At 44.9% G+C, this 25058-nt stretch overlaps 1 protein-coding gene across 1 annotated transcript in view; it reads right to left on the reverse strand.

Moving 5' to 3' along the window:
• The window catches only part of CALN1 (calneuron 1), a gene marked incomplete at both ends in the record, with an annotated part of 433025 nt that overhangs the window by 224983 nt on the left and 182984 nt on the right, over window positions 1–25058 (reverse strand). The window contains one exon of the mRNA XM_082670270.1: window positions 1692–1835. Coding sequence (XP_082526396.1) covers window positions 1692–1835 — 144 coding nt within the window. The remainder of the gene's footprint in view (window positions 1–1691; window positions 1836–25058) is intronic.

Genomic DNA, 25058 nt, shown 5'->3' on the forward strand with positions numbered 1-25058 from the left:
TCAACACGAGACCCCCTGGGGACTCCCAAGTCCCGGTGGAATCAGGGATGATTTGAAAAAAAATGTAAAAATTCCCCATGAGCCAGGGTCTGATGAATGAATATACAAAGAACAAGGATGGACCTGGACGAAGACCCTTAAATCTCAGAGGAGTGACTCTCCCACGATAGCCCCAGATCATTTTGACTAAACGTTGCTAATTCCATTTGCTTTTAGTCCAGTTGACCATGTTTTATTTTACAAGTTGTGGGAGAGTTTCTTTTAAGGAAGAAACTCTTTTTTTTCTTTTTTTCTGGAAATGTATCTCTGAAGTGATGATGGGAATTCATGGACATACACAACATGTGCTTTGCCCCAGGTTGTCAGAAATACCTCTACACACAAAGCAAGGTCGACTCAGGCCTGCAAAGACCCAGTGAGCCACAATCCGTCGAGGCTGTAAGGACAGGGTTGGCACTCCACATACAACTGAACATCGCCGATAAAATATCTCTTTCCTGAACCAGCAAATACATGCCCACAGCTGCACTTGGTGGTTGGCACTGGGGTCCATTCACCATACGGTCATACTTATTATCATCCTTCGAACAAATCCAGCAGGGTAACAGGACACGGCCACGTTCTTGCAATTAGTCTGCAGGCCAAGCAAACATCTCCCTACCAGGGTCTTCATCTATCTCTCCCAAAGACATCCTGCCCCCTCCTATGTTTCCTTCTACTTGGTCTCTACTTCGTGAGTATACCCGAGTCCCCACAGCCCACCACTCTGAACCTTTACACCTGGAATCAAGCTGCTTTTCAGAGGGGGAGAGTGTGTGTTGAAAACAACAAAATAAGGAGGCTCCTTCCTGGACCTTCAGCCAAGGCAGGAAGGTCACAGCCAGTTTTAGAGCAGGAAAGAATCTTAAGGATCATCAAATGCCGTCATTTTTCAGAACTGTTTAAATACAGTGAGACCCTTTTCCTCAATGTGATTGTATGTAGAAACCCAGTATGTAAGACAGAGAAAAGAACTGTTATAGCCAAATGATGGAATATGATTTGGCCATAAAAAGCAACGAAGTAGTGATACGTGCTACAATATGGATGACCCCTGCAAATATTATGCCAAGTGAAAGAAGCCCGTCACGAAGGACTGTGTATTACATGATTCCATTTACATGAAACAGCCAGAAGAGGTCAGTCCATAGAGACAGAAAGGAGATGAGTGGTTGCCTAGGACTTGGTGGGGGATAGAGGGATGGGGAGGTGATGAATAAGAGGTACAGGGTTTCCTTTCGGATGGTGAAAATGTTCTAAAATTGATTATGCCATTGGTTGCCCAAATCTGTGAATACACTCAAAGCCATTGAATTGCATAAGTTACGTGGGTGAATTTCATGGTGTGTGAATTCTTTCTCAACAAAGCTGTTCTGAAAGCAAAACAAAACCCTTCTCAGTGCTCCATCAGCCAGGCCCCCTTCCTCACCCTGCTCCCTCTAGAGGCCCCAGAACCACTTCTGCAGACCCCTAGAGGTCTACGGAATGTGGTTTGAAAAACCCTGATCTAGTTCAAGTTTCCACTCCTCAAAGGTAAACCAAGACATGAATCAAAGTCTTTCGACTCCAAGTGCAAGGGCCCTTAAACCCAAGATCTCCCTGATGAGTCCAGGCTCATCCCAGTGGGGGGACGCTGCAGGCCCGGGTCTCACCGTCCATGTCCAGGCGCTGCATTATGATGGCCAGTTCCACCTCACTCGGCATGTACCCCAACGAGCGCATGGCCATTCCCAGCTCCTGCTTGGAGATGAAGCCATTGCCGTCTCGGTCCAGAACCCGAAAGGCCTCTCGGATCTCTACAAGGGGAAAGCAAAGAAAGTCCAATGTCACAAGGTGTGGTCTACTGCATTGAAATGGTTGGCGATTGTTGGAAACTTCTAGCTGCTTTACAAATAGTGATGTGTCAAAACTCTTTAATCTGATAAAAAGGGTGGCCAAAAGAGGAACAAAAGAAAGGAAGAAAAAAAAGAGGGAGAGAAAAGGAGATGGGAGTAAAGGAAAGGGAGGGAAGGGGGATAAAAACAGAAGAACAGCTTTGGAAGGAGGAGATAACTGGCCCTGAGCATCTAACACACAGAAGCCGGTAAACAATTAAACGGTGGTCCCAGCTGGGAATTGTGTTAGCCGACACTTTCCCAACAAGGATGACGATTAGGTTTCAGCGGTGAGAAGACAGCTACTAGCTTGGACTGTCAGGAGGAAAGGAGAATGAGATTCCCCTTTGCAGACTTACATTTCAGCTCCCTGCTGCCGCAGGAGCTGTGCCGAAAGCTTTCTCAACCTCCTAGGAGGACAGGAGTTAAGTACCCTGCTGGTTTTATTTCATTCCTCTAATTTACAGCTGTTTTATGGCCATAAACAACCTCAGATCAATAAGAGTGTCATTAAGAGCCCCAGAACCATCTTTAATCACATTCTCTGGGGCTGGCAGAGAATTTGACTCTGCCAGCAAGAAGGCCATTTCACCCAGCAGGGAAACGCCCATCCTCTCACCCCAACCAGAGTTGCTCTGCTTTCCACCCAGAGTGCCTCCCTCCAGAGCCCCACCTCTGCCGCCGCCGCCTGTTCATCCTGGGTTGGCTGAGCATGTCCTAACACATCACACCCCTGCGAGGTAGCTCATGGGAATTCGATTGGAGATCACAGTCTGCGGATGAGAGGTACATCAATTGTCTCTGAGCTCCAGACAGCTTTGATTTGTCATCAATAAACCCAGTGTGAGCCCAGCTACGGCAGCCGCCAGCATTCATCAGGCCATTCAACAAGCAGCGGCTGCCTATAGCTAAGGAGCACGGGAGTTAGGACTGCAGAGAAATCTGCCGGACATCGTGGCTCCCCTCCAGAGCCCCTCACTCCAGGTGGGAAGATAAGATCCAGGCAGAAATTTGCAGGAACTCTTCAAACTAATGCAAGATGCTGGCCCTAACCCTTTACAGTCATCCCTTGGTATCGGCAGGGCAGCCGGCCCTCGAATCCATGGGTTCAGCATCCATGAAGGGTCAACTGTAGTTACCACTTCTCTAAATATCTGACTATCCTCCCAGCAAACACATTGAACCCTTACCCGAGCAGGCTTTCCCTTTCCTGTTTGTATTAATTTCCTGGGGCTGCTGTACTCAATCACACAAACGTGGTGGCTTAAATAATAGAAAGTTATTCTCTCACGGTCTGGAGGCCACAACTCTCAAATCAGTATCACTGGGCAAAATCAAGGTGGGGACAGACCCGCACTCCTCCAGAGGAGCCAAGGAAGATTCTTTTCCTGCCTCTTCCTACAAGCTTACTTCCTTGGCTAGTGGCCGCATCATTCCAAGAGCTAGCTGCTCTGTGATCACATCACCTTCTCGTCTTCTGTCTGTGATGTCCCTCTGCCTCACACTTACAAGGACACTTGTGATTGCATTTAGGGACCACCGTATAATCCAGGATAATCTCCCCATCCCAGGATCCTTCATTTAAAGACATCTGCAAAGACCCTTTTTCCAAGGTGACATTTACAAGTTCCAGGGATGGGAATCCGATACCTTTGGGGGTTGTTTTTCAGCCCTCTACACTCTACCATCAAGTGCTTCCGCCTGAAATACCTTGCAATCCTCTTTACCTGCCCAAATCATATCGGTCCTCCGAGACCAAGATGAGGGCAGCATATTTCACAAAAACACCTTTGCTCACCACAGCCAAGTTCCCTCACGGCCGACTGTTCAGCAGGTCATTTACTCCTCCCACGTGACACTTCGCACGTGCCAACTAGAAATAGGATGAAATCATGGTGCAGAAATCACGGCTTCTCGGAGCTGCGAGCTCCTCATACATTTCATTCACGGCGGTTATGTTCCCACCTACGCCCTGAAGGAGGCGCTAGACGGACAGCTGTTCAATGGACGATGGGTCTGAACAAATAAGCATCAGGTATTAGCAGCAGATTCATTATCGGTACTAATTCAGCGCTCTGAACGCGCTACGTGAATAAATGTGTGCTCCGGCAGAGGGAAGCAGCCTGGGAGTCAAGACCCCGGGCTCCCAGCCAGGCGTGTTAGCTCATTAGGTCTGCAGCCAAATACTGAGGCCTCGGTTGTTCATGTGTAAATGAGCTGGGTTGGCCAAGAGAATCCTTAAGGTCCTTTAAGCCCCTTTCTAAAGATCTGTGGACATCGTTAGAGTGTTTAAGAGAAGAACAGGAAACCTGTGTTCTCTTTCACACCCTATTGATCTGCTGTTCAAACACCCCTCTTTTTCCCATTGATGATATAGAAAACATTTTAGCCCTTTCCAAATTCTGAATTAAGAGGTTTGTCTGCATTTTGAGAATTTTCTCATCAATGCAACCATGCCCAATATTACCTAAAGCAGCCATATGTTTTCCTACCAGGTACCAGGTGGCCCTAAAAGAGCTTAGAGCCACGGCTCAGCTTGAGATCACGTCACACAGTGCTCAAGGACACTGGGGCAGAGACCACGCCTCACTCAGCCCAAGTCTCGACGCAAAGGGCAGGAGGATACAGAGGGAGGTCTCCTGAGACGGGAGTCAGCCTACAAGGAAGTCCATCTAGCTCTGCCCTGTGACCAGGGCAGGCCTCTCCCTCAGCCTCAATGTCCCCATCTGAAAACTGGGTTGGGTTGGATCTCCTTCCAGCCTCTATGATAGGGTTTTGTACATCAGGGCTGACACAAACCGTGCAACAGCAGAAAATGTCAGATGATGACAAGGGCCCTGCCTGGGGTCCCAGAAGAGGCTGGAGTCCCAGGTGGGCCGGCCTGGTGGTCAGCTTCAGGCTGAGCCCTGTCCCTTGTTCTCTGGACCACTTCTCTCCTGAGGTACCATCTCCTCTTCCCATTCCTCTGACTCAATCCTGAACTCTCTGGGCTGATGGTATCACTCCGAAGGATGGTCCCCTTCTGTTGACAGGCCCTGGCCTCGCTCCTGTGGTCCCCTGCATGCCCTAGATCTTACTGGCAAAAGAGCCTGTATCCTTACACTGGTCACTCCAGAGAGGGCTGGTTGGGGATGTTTGAGAACTTGACCTGGAAATGAGGGCCTTGGTGGGTATGCCTCCCGGCTCTCACCTTGCTGCCTGGGTTATGCCTAGGGTTGCCTCACCCCTGGGCTACTGGATTTGGTAAATCAGACCTCACACAGGGGTCTTCCAAGAACTGCCCTGCTTGAAGGAACATGCTCCCTTGAGGCCTCAAACCCCCATGGTTTACCTGTCTGCAGTCTCCAGGCTGGCCCTGCTCTAGCCCAGGACAGGATGAGATGGGGCAGGTACATCTCAGCTCTGAGTTCTGTTTTCTATGGCCCCCAAGTAAGTGGGACAAAGCCACTCTTCTCTGTTTACAAAGAATATCTGCTCCCAGGGGGACTTCCCTGGCAGTCCAGTGGTTAAGACTCCACACTTCCAGTGCAGGGGGCGTGGGTTCGATCCCCGGTCGGGGAACTAAGATCCCATATGCCGTGCAGCACGGCCAGAAAAAAAAGCTGGAGCTCTGGAAAAAAAAGCAGTAAAATTGATAACTCTTAAAAAAAAAAAAAGAAACTAGCAGTAAATTATTTAAAAAAAAAAAAGAATATCTGCTCCTGTGTGTGTGTGATGTGTGTGGGGGGAGGGTCTGTGTGTCTGTATCTGCAGAGGTAGACAGAGCTCACTAACTTCGTTTTCTTTCAAAGTAGCAGAGAGGAGGGGAAAAAAAGTACAAAACTAGAAATCCATAATGGGAGCCTCTAGAGATTTCATCTTTCCAGGGTAAGGAAAGCCCAGGAAACAAGACGCTTATTAGAAGGAAATGGGTCTTGCAGTCTGAGACACGTGACGTGTGCCTCATTTTATTTTTAATAGCAGAACAGGGTGTGAGAAATATGCCCATAGAACAGCAGAGACATGGGAGCAGGCCGGATCCCTCTGCCTCTGGCTACAGGCAGCCTGGGCACAGCACGAAGGGGCTCTGGCCACTTTCCCCATCCTCGGGAAGTGGAGACCACAGATCAAGTTTTTGGGAACAACTCAGTAACGTGGTGTGCTTTCCACTGGAATGTATATCCTCTTTAGGTGAAAGTCCCTTGTGCTTCGGAGTTACATAAGCATGCCGTGCTTTCGGTCTTTGATTCAATCTCAGCCTCACGAAGCATGTGCACACCAGGAACCAGCACGGCCAGTTCTGCCCTCTCCAAGGTGACTTCGTGGACCACAGAGGGGCATCCATGATGCTCATGGAGCCTGTCCAACTGTCACTGTGCAGAATATGAAAGGAAACACGGTAAGACACATCTTCTGAAAAAAAGGAATCCACTCTCTGCCTGTGGAATCTCCCAGAAGCAAAGTCTACATTCCCACAGGGACCTGGGCCTCTCCTCCCTGGAGTGAGGTTGATGTCCTGGAGCAAAGCAAGGCCTGGGATAGAAATGATCCCGTTTTAGAGAACAAGAGATGTACTGCTCATTATGCCAGCAAGTCTATTTTCTTGAAAATACCTGCAGCCACCACTGGTACCCCCTGCATCTGGACCCAGTGCCCTCTGAGAACCATGCTTTGGTTCTGTGATGCTCCCTATGTCATAGCCAATTCAGGCAGGAGCGACGGCAGAGGTGCGGCGATCATGCAGAACAGACTCATTAATCAGGCCACCCCAGCAGAGTGTGTATCAGATGAAACCCAGACACCAGGCAGAGTCAATATTCATTGGCTAATGTTCTAGCTCTGAAGAATCAGCTGAAATTCATTGTGCTAACTGGCAAACTCAAATTAGTAAGGAAGAACAATTTTTCCTATCTCAATCCCCGCAAGCTGTGAAATCTGTTTATTCTCCACAAAAAGGTATGTTTGGGAAGCATATGGGATTTTAACCACAAAATGTGAGGGCTTTATGAATGAACAAGATGCCTTCTGTTGATAAATGCCATTGCGAAACTGCAAAACTGGAGAGAGATGCAGCTCAGCAAGGCTGGGCCAGGCAATTATTAAATACCAACACAAACGCACCAGGAAATATAAGATACAAGTCTGGAGAAATAATAGAATGGGGGCTGAGCTAATGACAAAAGATTTAGAAAAGTTTCCTCCTTCTCTATGAAAGACAAAAAATGAATACGTAGAGCTGATTAATACAGCCATTCACTCACTGAAGAGTCGCTGCTTATTTACTATATGGCAGATGCGACGCTAAGATAGAAAGGTAGCCAGAAAAACTTTCCAGGCTCTGAGAAGTTTACATTCCAGTTGGAGAGACAGAGGGGTGACCAGATATTCACAACAGAGAACAACAAGCCCAATAATACAAGTCTACACAAATCTCACGGAAGTCCTTCCTTAGGACAAACACACAGTTCTGTGAAAGGGTTACACTTGGATCTTTGGAATCTTAAGGCCTCGGAAAGAAGGGAAAGGAGGCTGAGTGGAGAAAGGGCACCAAGATGCGCGTGTTGAACGCGTTGGCTGCATGGTGGGTGTAGAAACATCGAGAGATGAGGGTGGAGAAGTGTGCTAGGGCAAGATTGAAAGAGACTTCGAAGCCACCTGAGCTTTAACCTGCAGGCCAGGTGTCGGCAAACGACGGTCTGTGGCCAAATCTGGCCCACCACCTTGTGTGTCGATAAAGTTTTATTGGAACACAGCCATGCCCATTCATTGACCAATGGTTGCCCATTTTCAGCTGCTCTTGGACCACACAATAAGAACTGAGTCATTGTGACGGGGACAGTTTGGCTCACCAAGCCTAAAATAGTTATACTTTGGCTTTTTAAAGTTTGTGAACCCCTGCTGTAGGCCACAGGGGGCCCTTAATGGTTTTAAATTTTTCAAAAAGAGAGAGAGAGAGAAAGGATCAGATTGGTTCATAAACTGAGGGCTCTGGCATCAGGGTGGTGAAGACTAGAGTGACAAGGGATGAGAAGCAGAGCCCTCACCTGGAGACGAAGGGAAGATGGGGGGCCCAGAGCTACCTCTGGAGCTGCTGGGAGGGGGACCAAGAGACTTCTGAGCGGTCCAGGGCTCAGGTGTCCCGGGTTTAGGGGCGGGATGATTTGAGGATGCTGCTGAGGTTTCTAGTTTGCCTGATGGGGTGAGCAGTGATGATATTAACTGAGAGCAAATTCAGAAAGAAGCATATGATTTCAGGGAGGGAGGGAGGGGACGTGGTATTTTGGCCACGCGGAGTCCAGGGCTCTGAGAGATACCCAAGCAGTCAGGCCTGGTGAATACATGGAAATACACGACTAGCCTTTGAAGACAGTGATACTGAAAATACGATGAGGATGGAAAATGGGAATAGAATGACCATAATTGCATACAAGGTTCAATCCCAGTGTGGGTTTTAGTGTGAATGAGTTCCAATTTAATTATAATCTGTTGGTCTGCAAATACAACTAATTGGTTTCAGTAATTAGGGAACACAGAGGTGAGAGCTCAGACAGCAAGGGAGGTGGGGCCCTGAAGGAGGAGGGAAATCTCATGGGAGAAGGCAGGGATGCAGCGGGAACCGGAAGTGTCCCGCATTTAATAGAGCTGTGGCCACACAGATGGGGGCGACGTTGGGGTTACGATGCTGCTTTGTATCATACACTTTCTAACCTGGCTTTTTTTTCTTGGTACGTTTTCAAAAGGGTTAAAGGATCCTCACTCCTAGGTTATTTGCTATTTGAGATGTGATTGCATCCATTGCAATAAATGCTCACTAACTGACTGTCCCTCCCCGAGAGCGTAACAGCAGCTGTGATCTACGGTTAGAATCCAGGGTTGAGCAGGGCTCCTGCAGGTTCCCTGGCCCCAGGCTCACCGTGAGTCCCTGTTAACCCTGGGGGCAGGCAAGAGGCCGTGTTGAAAAAATAATTCAAAGGCCCCCGTGCTCAAGGCTGGTGGGACAGTGATTCAAGGTTCATACTGGGATCTCTGGTGTCACCACGCTCCTGGCCTTTTTCCTTACCTATTGCCTCAAATGATACCTTGAATTCAAAAATAACGCCAACTCCTTCCCTAGCTAGCATTCAGAAAGAAAAGCATGTCAGTAACTTATTAGGCAGAGAAATTACACGGACGAGGTAGCCCAGGTCATGAAAAATAATCATTCTCTCCTAACGTAGGGTGGCACCAGGCGGTCAGAAAGCCAGGGGCATTTCTCAGGGTTTAGGAGCTAAAACAGAGTTTATCTGTCCCCAAAGTGTACACCTCCACAGATGAAGCTGAATTGATTTTAGCATACCAGGTCCGTTAAAGCTATTGGAAAATTCCCCAACAGCAAAAGAACAAAGCAAATGAGAACTGAAACTCACAATGAAAGCCCATCTGGGCCACGGGCACCCAGTGATGGACTGAACGCTCCATAGGGCTGAAAGGAGAACCATTAAAATGATTTGAATATGGATGAGAGTGATATCACTGGAGGGTCTCTCTACTGAAAAACAGGGTGATGAGCAAAGAGAATGGAAGAGGACATCTATCAAGACCGCAGTTTTCTTTGTCTTGAGAGGTTCTGGACTTGACCTCTGGGAATGGGGACAACCCCCTCAAAAGACCAGAGCTAGACCTACAGGGGAATGTTACATTTTTCAGTTTATACATTAGTTGATGCTTCTTATGAAAAATGCCCCCAAAATGTATAAAGAAAAAAATTATCTATAATTCACTGGTCAGCAATAACCATTGTTAACATATTAGGGCATTTTATGCCAAACTTTTTTTAAGTACGGATATTCCTAAACTGGGCTCATGCTCTCTCTATAGCTTTATATCATTTTTTTTTTCATTTAACACACTATCATTTCAATCTTCCATATTGTTAGCTAGGCTTTAAAACATCATTTTTGATGGCTACATAGTATCTCATTAAATCACAACAGACAAATTGATGTCACCGAACTCCTAGTGTGGGACATTTAGATCAGTTCTGATTTTAAATAATACCACAATGTAAATCTTTGTACATAAATTTTCATGTCTTTTGATGATCATCTCCTTAAGATGGTATCTTAGGAACACAAGTATTGGGTCGAAGGGCAGGAGTTTTTTTTACGGTGCTTAACATATATTGCCAAGTTGTCCTCTATGACCCGTTTCTACTCACATCACTTCTGAGACCAAATGTGTGGGGTTTTTTCCCACACCAACTAATTCTCCCGCTCTCTGGATGCCAATAAGCTGGCGTCCAGTGATTTAACCCAGTTCTGACACTGACTGCTCAGAGTGAGTGCAGACCCCAAAGGGGAAGTCCCACAAAACTGTCCTCACTTCAGACGCCAGCCACCAGTCTAGGCCACGTGGACTTGTGACCAACCAGCTATAAAGTCAAGGGTTCCCACAACTCCTCTTCAGATTCGATAATTTGCTAGAATAGCTCACAGAATTCAGGAAAGCTCTTTACTTACATTGACTGGTTTATTATAAAGGATAGAACTCAGGAACAGCCAAATGGAGGAAATGCATAGGGCCAGGTATGGGTGGGGGCGGGGGTATGGTTTGCACAGAGCTTCCATACTCTTTCTGGGCACCACCCTCCCAGCACCTCCATGTATTCACCAATCTGAAAGTTCTCCAAACCCCATCGTTTAGGGTTTTTAATGGAGGTTCCATTATGTAAGCCTGGTTGTTTGAATCATTGGCTATTGACAACAGAACTCAATCTCCAGCCCCTCTCCTCTCCCCGGAAGTCACTGGATGGGGCTAAAAGTTCCAACCTTCTAATCATGCTTTGGTCTTTCTGGCCACCAGCCCCCATCCTAAAGCTATCTAAGGACACCAGCCACCAGTCATCTCATTAGCATACAAAAGACACTCTCGTCACTCCAGAGGTTCCTAGGGTTTCAGAAGTTTGGGGCAGGAACCAGGGAAGAAGACCAACCATATATATTTCTTTTTTTTTTTTTTTTTTTGCGGTATGCGGGCCTCTCACTGCTGTGGCCTCTCCCATTGCGGAGCACAGGCTCCGGACGCGCAGGCTCAGCGGCCATGGCTCATGGGCCCAGCCACTCCGTGGCATGTGGGATCTTCCCGGACCGGGGCACGAACCCGTGTCCCCTGCATCGGCAGGCGGACTCTCAACCACTGCGCCACCAGGGAAGCCCCATATATATTTCTTATACAATATCACACTCTCCAGAAAGGCAGTATCAGTGACCAGGGTCCTCCATTTTGCATCATTTTTATGCACAGAAACCCAATCTCCTCTGAGATGTACCTTTCCTCTAGCTGTGCCGAAGTTCAAGATCCAGGTGATTACAAAGGGAGGCTTCAAGGAAGAGGAGACGATTCAGATACTGCCTGAAAAAGACCTGCAGGGTAATCGCAGGACCCTGAGTGGATCTCACACTCAGCATGGGACCAGGCCCAAAGGAGGTGCCCAGGAAACACCCACACTCATGGCTGAGATGAGGAAACCGAGGCTCAGAGAAGGGAAAGGGGCTCCCCTAACATGGGAGGAGGAGGGATGAGAGGGGAGAGACCCACCCTCCTGAGTCCAGACCAGGACTGCTTCCAGGGCAGGATGCTGGGTAGTTCCTCCTAAGAGGAGATGGACCATCTCCCACAGTCCAGCTGACCAGCCAGCATCCTGGGGACAAACCTGGTGCTTCTCCCCAGAAGGAGTCATTTCTCACATGGCAACAAGCACCTTCTCAGGGAAATAGCCCAAGGCATAAAATAGGCATCGCCCCATTTGGCACGTAAGGCAATACTGCATGGATCTGCAAGCAGCAAACTGAGTGGAATGTATCTGTGAGCATGGGAATAATCAATACAATTAATTTTTCATTGTCACACTGCTCTTAAGCTGAATATCCTGAGATCAGAGAAAAATCAGGTTCTGAGAAAACAAGATCATCTTGTGGATTTAGCACTGATATGGAGGCCAGAAGAGCAAGTTCCAGAAATAAACCAGAAGCAAACTGAATGGCGAGGAGAGGGCCCCTCAGGCATGGCTCACACCCCCTCCCCTCCCTGGGGTCTTAGGAATCATCAAAGCTACGTTCATCTTTGCATTGTTCAATTTAACTCAACCTTACAAATATTTCTCGGGCCCCGACTGTGTGTCAGACACCCTTCTAGGTGCCAGGTCCTAGAAAACCAAGGTATAAGGCAAACAGGACATGGGCTGGGAAGAGGTGGGGCCCACACGGCGCCACCAGTGGGAAGGGACTGTGGAGGACAGCTTGGTGGCTGGGACTCAGACTTCTTTTCTGGATCTCGCAGAGTATTATTCTAGAAACCAAGTCTGTTCCCTGACCTCTGGAATTTCTCCTGGGCTGAAAAAAAAAAAACAACTTTCTAACAGAAAACCAACAACTAAATCCAAGAAAACATGAGGGGCTCTTTTTGGTTTTGCTTTTTAATGAGGCAAAAATTATTTTTAAAGGCAACACAGCTTTGGGTTTTTTGTGTGTTTAATTTATTGGAGTAGAGTTGATTTACAATGTTATGCTAGTTTCAGGTGTACAGCAAAGTGATTCTGTTATACATATATTTACATATATTCATTCTTTTTCAGATTCTTTTCTCATATAGGTTATCACAGAATACTGAGTAGAGTTCCCTGTGCTATATAGTAGGTCCTTGTTGGTTATCTATCTTATATATAGTAGTGTGTGGTAACCATAAGTTTATTTTCAATATCTGCAAGTCTGTTTCTGTTTTGTAAATAAGTTCATTTGTATCATTTTTTGAATTAGATTCCACATGAGTGTTATCATATGATATTTGTCTTTCTCTGTCTGACTTACTTCACTTAGTATGATAATCTCTAGGTCCATCCATGTTGCAATACAGCTTTGTTTTGATTCTGTCAATCCAGGCTTGGGGAGAAGAGCAGGGCAGCCAGTGCACCGGACTCAAGAGGAGCCAGGAAGGAGGCCTGGAGTTGGCGGTGAGGTTGACTCAGGCCCTACTATGTGACCCAGATGCTTCTGTTTGCCACTAGGTAAGGGCAACCTCTAGAAAGCCCAGCACCCAGCCCACCCTTTAATGACGCATGGAAGAGGGCTAGACAAAGACAGCAAACGGGCATGTCATGGGGCCCTTCAGAGCAAAGTACCTATGGAAATATCACACTTTGTTATTAACATTGATGCTTCATAGCCACTCCCTAGCCAGGGAAAGCCAGGATGGCACACAGCCTTTTAAATGCCAATCCACAGTAATAAATGCACAGTTCATCATGACAGGTGCACAATATAGTCGGAATGCATACGGGGGAGGCGTATGAGTACGTTAGGTTGCGCCATATAAAACTGCTTTCGTATAGATAAAAAAATGGTCAAATACTAGCAATTTCTTCTGGCTCCAACCACTATGTAAGAGCTAAACCTACTGTGTGCTTAACTATACCAGGCACCGCTCTGAGTGTTCTTTGTATGTTAGCTCATTTATTCCTGGCAACAACCCACGGAAGGTTGCCCTTCACCTGAGGCCACGTGGTTCTAAGTGTCAGGGCAGTGATTTGAATCCAGGCCTGCTGGCCAGAGTGCGCACTCCTCAACTTCACACTCTACCTCTTCGAACACATACTTCCTGAGAAGGACACACCCTTCCCACCTGGGACACACTCTATTTTCTAGTCCATTTCTTTCTCTTTATTTTTTTTTTTTCCTGCACACTCCAATCAGCGAATTTGATCTCCCTACTCATGCATGGTTCAGGCCCCACTCTTTTTTTTTTTTTTTTTGCAGTACGCGGGCCTCTCACTGCTGTGGCCTCTCCCGCTGCGGAGCACAGGCTCCGGACGCGCAGGCTCAGCGGCCATGGCTCACGGGCCCAGCCGCTCCGCGGCATGTGGGATCTTCCCGGACCGGGGCACGAACCCGTGTCCCCTGCATCCGCAGGCGGACTCTCAACCACTGCACCACCAGGGAAGCCCTCAGGCCCCACTCTTGGAGAAGCTCTGACCTCACCCATGTCTCGGCTTCCCCACTGCAGCCGCTATCTCACTATTACTCTCTGGTACACCCGCTTCTTGTTACAACTTCAGACTCTCCCTCCCAAGCTCGTCCTAGAAAGCCCCAGGCCTCTCTCTGTCTCTCCTGAATCAATGCCCTCCTCCATCATGGCGGCTGTCACGGGACCATCTCATTTCCTACTTCTGCACTGAGCAGTTAGCTCTCATTCACTGCCACGAAGCAGCACATGCTACCCAGCTTTGTACCACTGTCTACTTAAACAACCATCTTTCTTGGGTCCCAGAGGGATGTTACATTCTGGAAGGCTAGAGAAAGGTCTTTGTTTTTGGAACCCCCGCAGGCCTACCAATCTTATGACGTAAGACCTGCCGGCTGACAGATTTAGTCCTTGCAGGTCTAAGACCTCCCAGCTGCACCTCGCCTGCCCCTGCCCTCTGCCCCCTGCCCCCTACCCCCTGCCCCTTCTGTAACAACCTCAGCCACAGGATGTAAGCAGCTTTGGGCAGGAAAGAGCTCTTTGCAGGAGGTCCCTTTGTCTTCCCACTAGCCTTAAATCAGTCGCCCCCTCATCTCCGGGTCCTAGCTCACCTTCCGAATCTTTTGATCACACAATACCTTGCCTAACTTGTTGGTTCTTTCCGCAGATCAAAGAAGTAGAAATGAAGAATAAGTAGTTAACAGATGACTAGATCTCTTCCCCAGCTTCCCCTTCAGTAATCTCGTGAACAAACTGTGTGAACAAGAAAGCGTCCAAAGAAGAGTCACAGGAAGTGGACGAGCCCGCACACCATGGGGGACGGCAATGACTCTGACCCCCAATCCCAATGATTAACTGAAATTATTTCCTTTTTTCCCTTTAAAGGCTTTCATGGCTGAGCAGACTCTAGAGAGATGGTTTTTGGGAGACACTGAGTCCACCTTCTCCCCAGATTTCCGGCATTCTGATTAAAAGCAACTTTCCTTTCTACCGACGTTAATCTCTCTCACGAGTATTGATTTTTTGAGTGTCAGGCAGCCGGACCTGAGTTCAGTACCAAGATTCGGTGGGGGCAGAAGCAGGCAGAGTCCGTCAGCCACAAGGATTTACCCGTTTTACAGACCAAGCCTAATAGAACAAGAGGACTGTGATGGTCACACATGTATAGCTTGACTTGTCTGCTCCTAATTCATCCATGTTGTAGTCTCTTAGGCCAAAGCATCTGCAGCACCTAAAACAGGGCCCAAAAGACACGCTCAGGCCATGAAATGAAAATTCTCCTAAAGTCATCTTCCAAACAATTCATGGCACTGAGACTCAGGGCAAAATGACAAATGGTGGAAGTTGCAGGAATTGGCTGGAATCCAGAAAAGAATTCCCCTTCTGTTGTGGAATTTTTCAATTTTAACTCTTATCAGACCTGTCCTTCTTTTGCTCACAGGCAAGGGCGCACGTAAACATGGCCCAAGTCTTGTTTCTCGTAGCCTGGCAAATACAGCTGCCCTGGACTTGTTGCCTAGAGAAAGGTAGGTAGTCAGATGGAATTCAAGACAACGTGAGCCCAAGCCCCGCACTCAACTGTGCAGAGGAAAAGACACAGGTTTGGACTGATTCACAGCCACTCGGGGGAAGCCCACGGAGCGACCCCCTCCTTCAGCTCACCAAATTCCTGCACACCTCCCTGCTGCATTGCTTCCTACTCCACTGTGCCTTCCTGATCATTGATAAAGGGCCTGGATATGAAGAAATTGTTCTCCACTGCAGCTGACATAAATATCCCATTATCAATAGAAAGCAATTTATTTGCTTAAAATTGCCAACTCTCTCATTTTGTTTTAATGTGCTAGTTCTCTATCAAATTAAGTCTGGACCTCTGAAAAGACTATTTGCAAACCTGGCACTGGTTCCAGTTTGAGAAATAAAACTGAAATCAGCTGAGGCAGACTGATCCTGCGCCAACCCTCCAATATTACAAGGGCAGCTCAGGAAAGGGGGGAAATTGCTTTAGGAATTCTACCCAGACAATCCTAAGGGAGTCACGAGAGAAGAGGCCAACTATCCCAGAACACACAGGTGCACACACATGCACACACAAGTCACTCCAGATTTCTCTTAAAGAAGAGGTGACCTGTCTGGGAGTCAAGGAGAAGCGCCACGTCTGGTCGTGTGGATTTTCTGATCATGGAGGCCAACGGTGTGATAAAGGCAACATTTCAATCCGTGGAGAAAAAGAAAGATGGCTTCCTACAGAGGGCTGTAATAATCAGCTGAGAACTTGGAAAATATTAAGTTACAAGTATACATCACACCATCTACCCAAATCGACTTCTGAGAAATTAAAATATAGAGGGAATTAAAACAATAATCATTAGACAACAAAAGAAGTTCTTTCTAAAGAACTGAAGGCTGGGAATTCCCTGGCGGTCCAGTGGTTAGGACTTGGTGCTTTCACTGCTGAGCGCCTGGATTCAATCCCTGGTCGGGGAGCTAAGATCTTGCAAGCTGCTAGGTGCCGCCAAAGAAACCAAAAAAACAAAAAACGAAAAAAATAAATAAATAAAGGACTGAAGGCAGATTGATACATAAAAAAGCCAATAACACAAAGAGACAACCTAGAAAGTAAGCCAAGATGAACTGACATACGGCGAACAAAGGGATCATCACATATGGCGAACAAAGGGATCATCACATATGGCAAACAAAGGGATCATCATTGGTATGTAAAAGGTTTTACTGGAATGCCCCAACAGAACAATGGTAAAAAACACAAACAGACTTGCCCTAAAAGGAAAAATACAGAGAGTCAAAAATCATATAAAATAGAATTCCACCTCACTATTAATTTTTTCACTTGTGGTACTTTTTACTATTAATTTTCTAGCACAAATGAGTAGAACCATAATACACCATGTTTTATGTACCAGATTCATATCCAGATTCATATCAATAAGGATTTGCTGGTGTCCACCACGTGCCAGGTACGTTCTGGAAGCTAGGATGTGATAGGGACCACAACAGAGATCCCAGGTCCCACGTACTTGGATTCTAAGGGGTGGGGGAGACAGACAGTAAACAATAGGCCTTTTGTAAAGTAACTTAACACCACGCGTAGGAAAGTGATAACAGAGTTGGGGGGGGCGCAGCACTGAGGAACCAGCGGGGGTCGGGCGGTGCAAGGAGCAGGTTCCAGAGTAAACACAGAGGGGGGGCAATTGAGCTGCAGCAAGAAGACGTTTGAGCAAAGACTTGAAAGGGCATAGCCATGGGCTTTCTGGGGAAGACTGTTCCAGACAGAGGGAACAGTCAGGGCTAAATCTTTAGGTGGTCATGTGCCTGGAGGGCTGCCGAGGGGGCCAAGTGACAGGGGTGGGGAGAAGGAGGGGGGCATAGTGGAGAGATGAGGGTGCGAAGGCCGATCACGTAAGGCCTTGTGGGCCGCTGTCGGCACTTTGAATGAGGAGGGAGCCATGGCAGGTTGCCGAGCCAAGGAGCGATGTGGTCTCACTTGTGTGTTAAAAGGACGCCCCTGTCCAAAGAAGACACACAGGTGGCCAACAGGTACTTAAAAAGGGTCTCAACCGTCACTAATCATCAGGGACATGCAAATCACAACCACAGTGAGGTATTACCTCACAGCTGTTAGAATGGCTCTTATCAAAACGACAAGAGATAACAAGTGTTGGCGAGAATGTGAAGAAGGGGAACCCTTGCGCACTGTTGGCGGGAATGTAAATTGGTGCAGCCACTATGGAACACAGTATGGAGGTTCCTCAAAAAACTTAAAAATTGAACTACCATATGATATAGCAATCCCACTTCTGGGTATATATCCAAAGAAAACAAAATCACTATCTTGAAAAGATATCTGCAACCCCATGTTCACTGCAGCATTAGTCACAATAGCCAAGATATGGAAACAACCTTCCATCCAACGATGGAAGAACGGATAAAGAAAATGCGGCATATATATATACAATAGACTATAATTCGGCCATATAAAAGGAGTTGAGACAATTGCCAATTGTGATAACGTAGATGGACCCTGAGGGCATTATGCTCAGTAAAATAAGTCAGACAGAGAAAGACAAATACTGTATGATCTCACTTAGATGTGGAATCTAAAAACAAAGCAACCTGAACTCATAGATACAGAGAACAAATTGTTGGTTGTCAGAGTCAGGTTGGGGTGGGGGGAATGGGTAAAGGTGGTCAAAAGGGACAAATTTCCAATTATATAAAAATAACTCAGGGGGGTGTAATGTACAGCATGGTGGCTATAGTTAATAACACTGAATTGCATATTTGAAAGTTGCTTAGAGAGTATATCTTAAAAGTGCTCATCACAAGGAAGAAAATTTTGTAACTATGGTGACAGATGTTATCTATACTTATTGTGGTGATCATTTCGCAATATACACAAATATCAAATCATTATGTTGTGCATCTGAAACTAATATAATGTTATGTACCAATTATACCTCAATTTTAAAAAAAGAATGCCTCTGGCTGCTGAGCTGATAACAGATTGTGAGGATAACATGGGAGCAGAGTGAAGATGCTGCGGTGGTCCAGGGGAGAGAGCAAGCCAGGAGGGAGAAGTGGTTCTGGATGGATTTGAAGGCTAAGTCTCCAGCAGGATGTCCTGAGAGACGGGGGATGGGATGGGAAAGGAGGGGAACGGGAGGTTTCTGGCTGCAGCAACTGGAAGTTCAGCAAGGCCCATTTGATGGTGTGCCCAGAATTAGCAAGACGAGATGGTAAAAGCAACTCCGCACCCTGCTGGTGGGAGTGTGAACTGCCTGCCTCTGCAGGGCAACCAAGCAGCAAGTACCAAAAGCCTTGAGAATATGGACCTTGTTTGGATCCTAAATAGAGCAAGTCTTAAATGGACATTTTTGATATGCATAACAGAGAAATAAGCTGATTTAAGTTAGCTATACCGATGGTATTTTGGAGGAAATGATATACTGTTTGGGCTTTGCTTTAACATACTCCAGGAAAAAACGCAGGGGGCAGGGGTGACAGAATAAATACAATTGGTAAAATGCTGAAAAATCACTGAAGCCCAGTGGTGGCTACTCCAGGGCTTACACTAGCCTCTCTGTTTGTCAGTACGATTGACAATTTCCATAAAAGAACTGTTTTAAAGGTGTGTATACCTTTAGACCCAGCAATTCCATTTGTGGAAATTTATTCTAAAAAATGTTTTAGGATACTTATTTGTAAAGATTTATTTACAGAGTTACTTATCACAGCCTTATTTTTAATAATAAAAGTGGGAAACCACAAAAAATAGATGTAATCTGTTTTATTTTTTTAATTTTTATTGGAGTAGAGTTGATTTACAATTTTGTGTTAGTTTCAGATGTACAGCAAAGTGAATCAGTTATACATATACATATATCCACTTTTTTTGTTTTAGATTCTTTCCCCATATAAGCCATTACAGAGTATTGAGTAGAGTTCCCTGTGTTATGCAGTAGGCCCTTATTAGTTATCTATATATAGTAGTGTGTATATGTCAGTCCCAATCTTCCAATTTACCTCTCCTCCTGCTTACCCCCTGGTAACCATAAGTTTGTTTTCTACGTCTGCAACTCTATTTCTGTTTTGTAGATAAGTTCATTTGTACCCAATTTTTAGATTCCACATAAGCGATATCATAAGATATTTGTCTTTCTCTGTCTGACTTACTTCACTCAGTATGACAATCTCTAGGCTCATCCATGTTGCAGCAAATGGCATTATTGCATTCTTTTTTACGGCTGAGTAATATTCCATTGTACCACATCTTCTTTATCTGTTCCTCTGTTGATGGACCTTTAGGTTGCTTCTGTGTTGTGGCTATTATGAATAGTGCTGCAATGAACATTAAATACATTGCTTTATGCAATCTAATTAAATAAATGATAATAAGCAATTCAACTGAAAACAGTAGAAAGATCAGAAATTGGTCTGGATATGTACAGAAATTTAGTATATCACAAGAGTGACATTTCAAATAAAGGGAAAAGATGGATTTAATAAATAATTTGGGGACAAGTAAGTAGATATCTGGAAAAAATTAAAAATGAAACTATACTCCACACTTTATACCAAAATATATTCGAAAAGAACCAAAGATTAAATATGTAAGATGGAGCCATAATTATAAGAGAAAAAAATATGAGGAAATTTATTTTATAATCTGAATGGATAATGCTATCCTTAGTAGGGAACAAACATCAAAAGCCATTAAATGAAAGACTGATAAATTCTAAGTAAAAATTTAAAACTTCCTCATGACAAAAATCACTGTAAACTAAGTCAAAAATCAGAAACAAAGTAAAAATATATGCCAGTTACATTACAAGCGAGGAGCCAATTCCTTCATATTTAAAAAGCTCTTGTATATCAATGAGGAAAAGGCCAGCAAAGCAAAAGAAAGATGCTCAAAGAATATGGGCAGACACTTAGTAGCTCCCAGGAAAGGAATTACAAATGCCCCTTAAAACTATAAAACAATGTTCAATCCAACTCAGAGTAAGAGAAATGCAAATTAAAATGTCATTTGTATATTTTCACCTGTGATGCAAGTAAAGATCAAGAAACGTGATAACGCGCTATGTGGATAAAGCTGTGAGGAAGCAGGCCCTCTGAAACTTTGGGGGTAGAAGTGCAAGTTAGTATAATCTCTTTGAAGTGCAAAATGGCAATGTCTATTCTATTAAAAATGCACACTTTGACTCAACAGACCTCTAGACATGTATCCTACGGCTCTAATCACACACGTGTGGAGTGAAGCACTGAACCAGGCTATCAGTCGCAGCAGTGATTACATATATATGTTTCAAAAGATCGGCTTTAACGACATTTAGGAATTATTGTTAATTGTGTTAGGTGTGATAATGGTATTGTGTTTTAAGTCATTTTAAAAATCTATACTAAAATAATTACAGATGAAATGATAAAATGTCTGGGATTTGCTTTAAAATAATACAAGGAAGAGGAGAGTTGGCAGATGGGGTACAGAAAAAACAAGCATGGTCCCAAGTTAAAGCTGGGTGATGGGCCCACAGGTGTTCATTACACTTGAATTTTCCATGATAAAACATCAAAATTTTAAAAGATCGTAATCAACTCAAATGCCCATAAACAGAGAACGGATTCAATAAATCAGAGTACATCCAAGCAATGGAAGAGTATACAGCCGTAAAAAGAGGAAGAATGCTCTCTAGATCCTGATGTGGAATGACCTGCAAGATGTATTGTGAAATGAAAAAAGCAAGATGCAGAAAGGTGTGCATCAAATGCCACCATTTGTATAAAAAGAAGAAGGAAAAAAGATGACACAAACTTGCTTGTAAATGTCCAGAATCACTCTCTGGATGAACATACAGGATTCAGGGAACCGTGGTTCCCCTGGGGAAGGGAACTAGTTGGGGAGGAAGGACAGGATAGAGGGACACTTTCACTATAAACACTCTTCTTCCTTTTGAAATGTGTACTACTAATGTATATATATTCAAATAAAAAATAAAACGTATGATTATTAAAATATGCACTAAATCATTAATAGTGGTTGTTGCTGAAGGTTAGGGTTATGGGTGATTATTATCCTTTTCCAAACATTCTACAAGGAACACGTATCTCTTAAGTGATCTGGGGGAGAGGCTGAGGTTATATTTGAAAAAGCAAACCCAGCAAATGACTTAATCAAAGAGCTTGTCTCAACCATCAAACAGAAGGTGACCCACAGACTCCCTGATGCCTGATGCTGCCACTGCCCTCTTCCTTCCCCCGCCACCCGGTGCAGTGCTCTGAACATCCACAGGTCATCAGGGACCAGGCTGGGCGAGGACCTGATGCTGGGCGAGATCCGGCTCTGCCCTTAAAGCTCTCATGATGGGGCAGGCAGGGAGAGAGGCAGAAACGCAAACAGGAAATTACAGTGCAGTGTGATAAGTGCTATAATACCCACAACTTAAGAAAGCTGGGGGGTGGGGGCGGGTGTCATGGGAAGAAACTGATTCTTCAGTGGGGAAAATGCATAAGATCTTTAAAGATGGCTGGTAATTGGATTCAAGATTATATGGTGATGATTCAATCTAGTGTCCATGATGCAACGGCTGACCCCATTCATTAACTGGCCACCCCTGGTGACTCAGCACTAAAGCAGTTCCTAATCATCTACATTAGTTCTCCAGGGCAGAGCTGAGCTAACTCTACTCGTCATTCCTCTTCATGCTTTTTCACTTGGACCACGTATCAGAACAACAATTTTGCTCCATTCCCAGACTCCTCCTCTTCTAAGTGAACTCACTATACTTAATCACTGCTTCTTGAACAGCTCTTACTTCCACTCCACTCAAGAAACCCAACACCTGGCTTCATTCTGGTCCTCGGCCTCACCCATCATTCTCCAACTCTGAAAGCTTAAGCTCTAACTTTTCACTCTCATAAAACGACTTCATAGTGACCTTCAAAGGTCACTCTCACGAGGCTGTTCTTTTACCTTTCTAAGACCTTAATTCCTCAGCATTTCTCCAGACTGCCAGCCTGCCACTGTCTTCCTTTCCTGTTCAACCCAATTAGACAAGTTACCTAGAGCCCAATTCAGTTCAACCACTCTCTTCCCAATACTCTTACATCACCTCCTAATTTCCCACTAGTCCTGTTCTGTGCAACCCAAGCAGCCTCCCCACCTCCATAGCCAGACACAATCCTTTCCCCATCGTCCTATTCAAGATTTTCATCATTCTCCTCAAGCTCCCAATCCCACTTCCTGAAGCCATACTCAAACTCTCAGTAAATAATGTGGTCCTCCAGTTGCTCTTCACAAAAGAAAGGGGTCATCAGTCCAGAATGGCTTTAATTTTTCACCTCTTTTCCCCTGTAAACTTACCTACTACAAAATACATTATCATTCCCTCTCGTTTTAGACAAGAGGTATCCCATTCCATCTGTGTTGGCCTCATCTAATGGGACTCCTCAGAGTCACTTGACCTCGTCCCTCTCCCAAACTTTTGGCCATTTGCTTTGCTGTAGCTGTTGCCACCATGGTGACTCAAGTCAGAGTCCTTTAGGGCCACGTGACCCCAAGACCTGAGGCCAAGGCCAGGGTCTCTCACTCCCCTACAGTTTCTACGTTTGGATAGAGCAATACACAGTGTATGCAATCCGGCCTCCAAGTGGTGGCCAAATGGGTTTGATGACACACTCCAGAAGCACAAGTGTATTCACTTCCTGAAAATTCAATTTTAACAATTAGAAAGAAAAGAAAGGAGAGAGCTAGGAAATAAACTTCCTCTCTATTCCTCTCTCCAATGGACTGTCCCCAAACACTGTTTCTCTTCAGCTGATCTGGAGTCATCCTGCATAGCTGAGACCTCATGAAAAGATGGTCAACCTAGCAATGCATCCCTTGTTGTTTGCTTTCCATCCTTCTTTCTCTCACTACTCTTTTCCCTTTCTTGCTGCCCTGGGTTTGCACCTCCTCAAAGACATTAGCACTTAACCCTTGCCTCAGGCTCTGCCTTCCAGAGCTAACCTGCCATGCAGGTTATGAATTCCGTTACTTCCTTCTTGTCCAGAGACTTTGAACTTTAGTTATCCCCTCACTTCTATACAGAAAATCCTAGGGAATGATATGAGCAAACCCTTATAATCCCACAACCAAACTGTATCAAATCTTAACACTTTGCCATGTTGGTTTAAATTTTTTAGAAAAAGAAAACGAAATTAGACATCACAAATACAAGTGAAGTTCTCATATCTCTCTCCTTGTTCCTATTTCTTTCGTGGCCCAGATATAATCACTGTCTTGGTTTTGGTATTTATCATTCCCATTTGTGTTTTCTAAAAATCTTTATTTCTTATAAAATGTTTCAAACATGAGTCCAAAACAGAGAATAATATAATAAACATATGTTTACTTAACACAGCCTTATCAGGTCTTTACATTAGACCATGTTTACTTCAATGCTTTTTTAAAAAATAGCTTCATTGAAGTATAATTTACATAGAATAGTTTGAAACCCCTCCCTATAGATCACCTCCTTATTTCATTCCTCTCTTTTCAACTCAATGATTTCAGTACTTATTGTCACCTTGGACCTCTTCATCTTTATTCTGAATATATATGCGTTTGTGTGTGTTCGTGTGTGTGTGTGTGTGTGTGTGTGTGTGCACACACGTTTGTATGTCTGTGGTGGGTATGCATACATAATATCATGGATACACATGTTGATTCATATAACTCTAATTTATTTTGACTATTGTATAGTATTCCATCTCCAGTTGATTGGCATATAAGTTGCTGAAATGTTTTTATATGCAAGGTATCCCCACAATGAATATTCTTGCACCCTGTGTAGCCAGTGCCTCTCTCTTAGCAGCTGCACAGTGAGTTACAGGCTGGAGGCCAGGAAATAATTATGCTCAAATATGCTGGACATGCTTCTGCTTTGTGTGCCAACTCTGTTTCTGATAACATTCTGTGTCCCTGCCTAATGAATGAAGGGCCTTAGCATGTGGGAGGGGTCTCTTCCATGTCGGCCACCAGGAAGACTGAAGCATTAAGTACATTTGATGGACACTGTGCAACTACTAAAAATAATGTTGTAGATTCTTAGTGACATAGAAAATGTTCATAATTTATTGTCAAGTGGAAAAATTTCTAAACTTTATGTGTTATGTGATCATCATATTGAACAGTGAGATTATACCAAAAAGATCCAGGAATCAGCCTGAAGGGGCTATTAGGAACATCAGAATAAACACTGACAGAAGGAGATGATGATCTATTAAATAAAACAGGAATTGATGAGTTAATTCTGATATAAATGAATGAATGAATAAATGTGGATAAGAAAAGGCTCTTGCTTATAGCATAATGCCAGTAAGTCTAGAAGCAATGATGGACTTAGAAAAATCATCATTTGGTAACCACCACAATAATAACTGATTCAGGCAAGAATCACTAATGGATACTAAAACCACTGGGTGAAAGTTTAATGAGGATCCTATATATAGTTTCAAAGTATTTCCCCCACAATACTTATTAATTATGAAGGGGGAAAGAGTCACTTTACAGTGAGAAGCCTGGCAGACTCTATCTTAATTCAGTGATCAAAGTTAATATCACCAGTAATGGGACAAATCATCATTATGTGTCACCTGATCAGTTGCCAT

This window comes from Grampus griseus (assembly GCF_964374135.1).
Source record: "Grampus griseus genome assembly, chromosome: 14".
Lineage (NCBI taxonomy): Eukaryota > Metazoa > Chordata > Mammalia > Artiodactyla > Delphinidae > Grampus > Grampus griseus.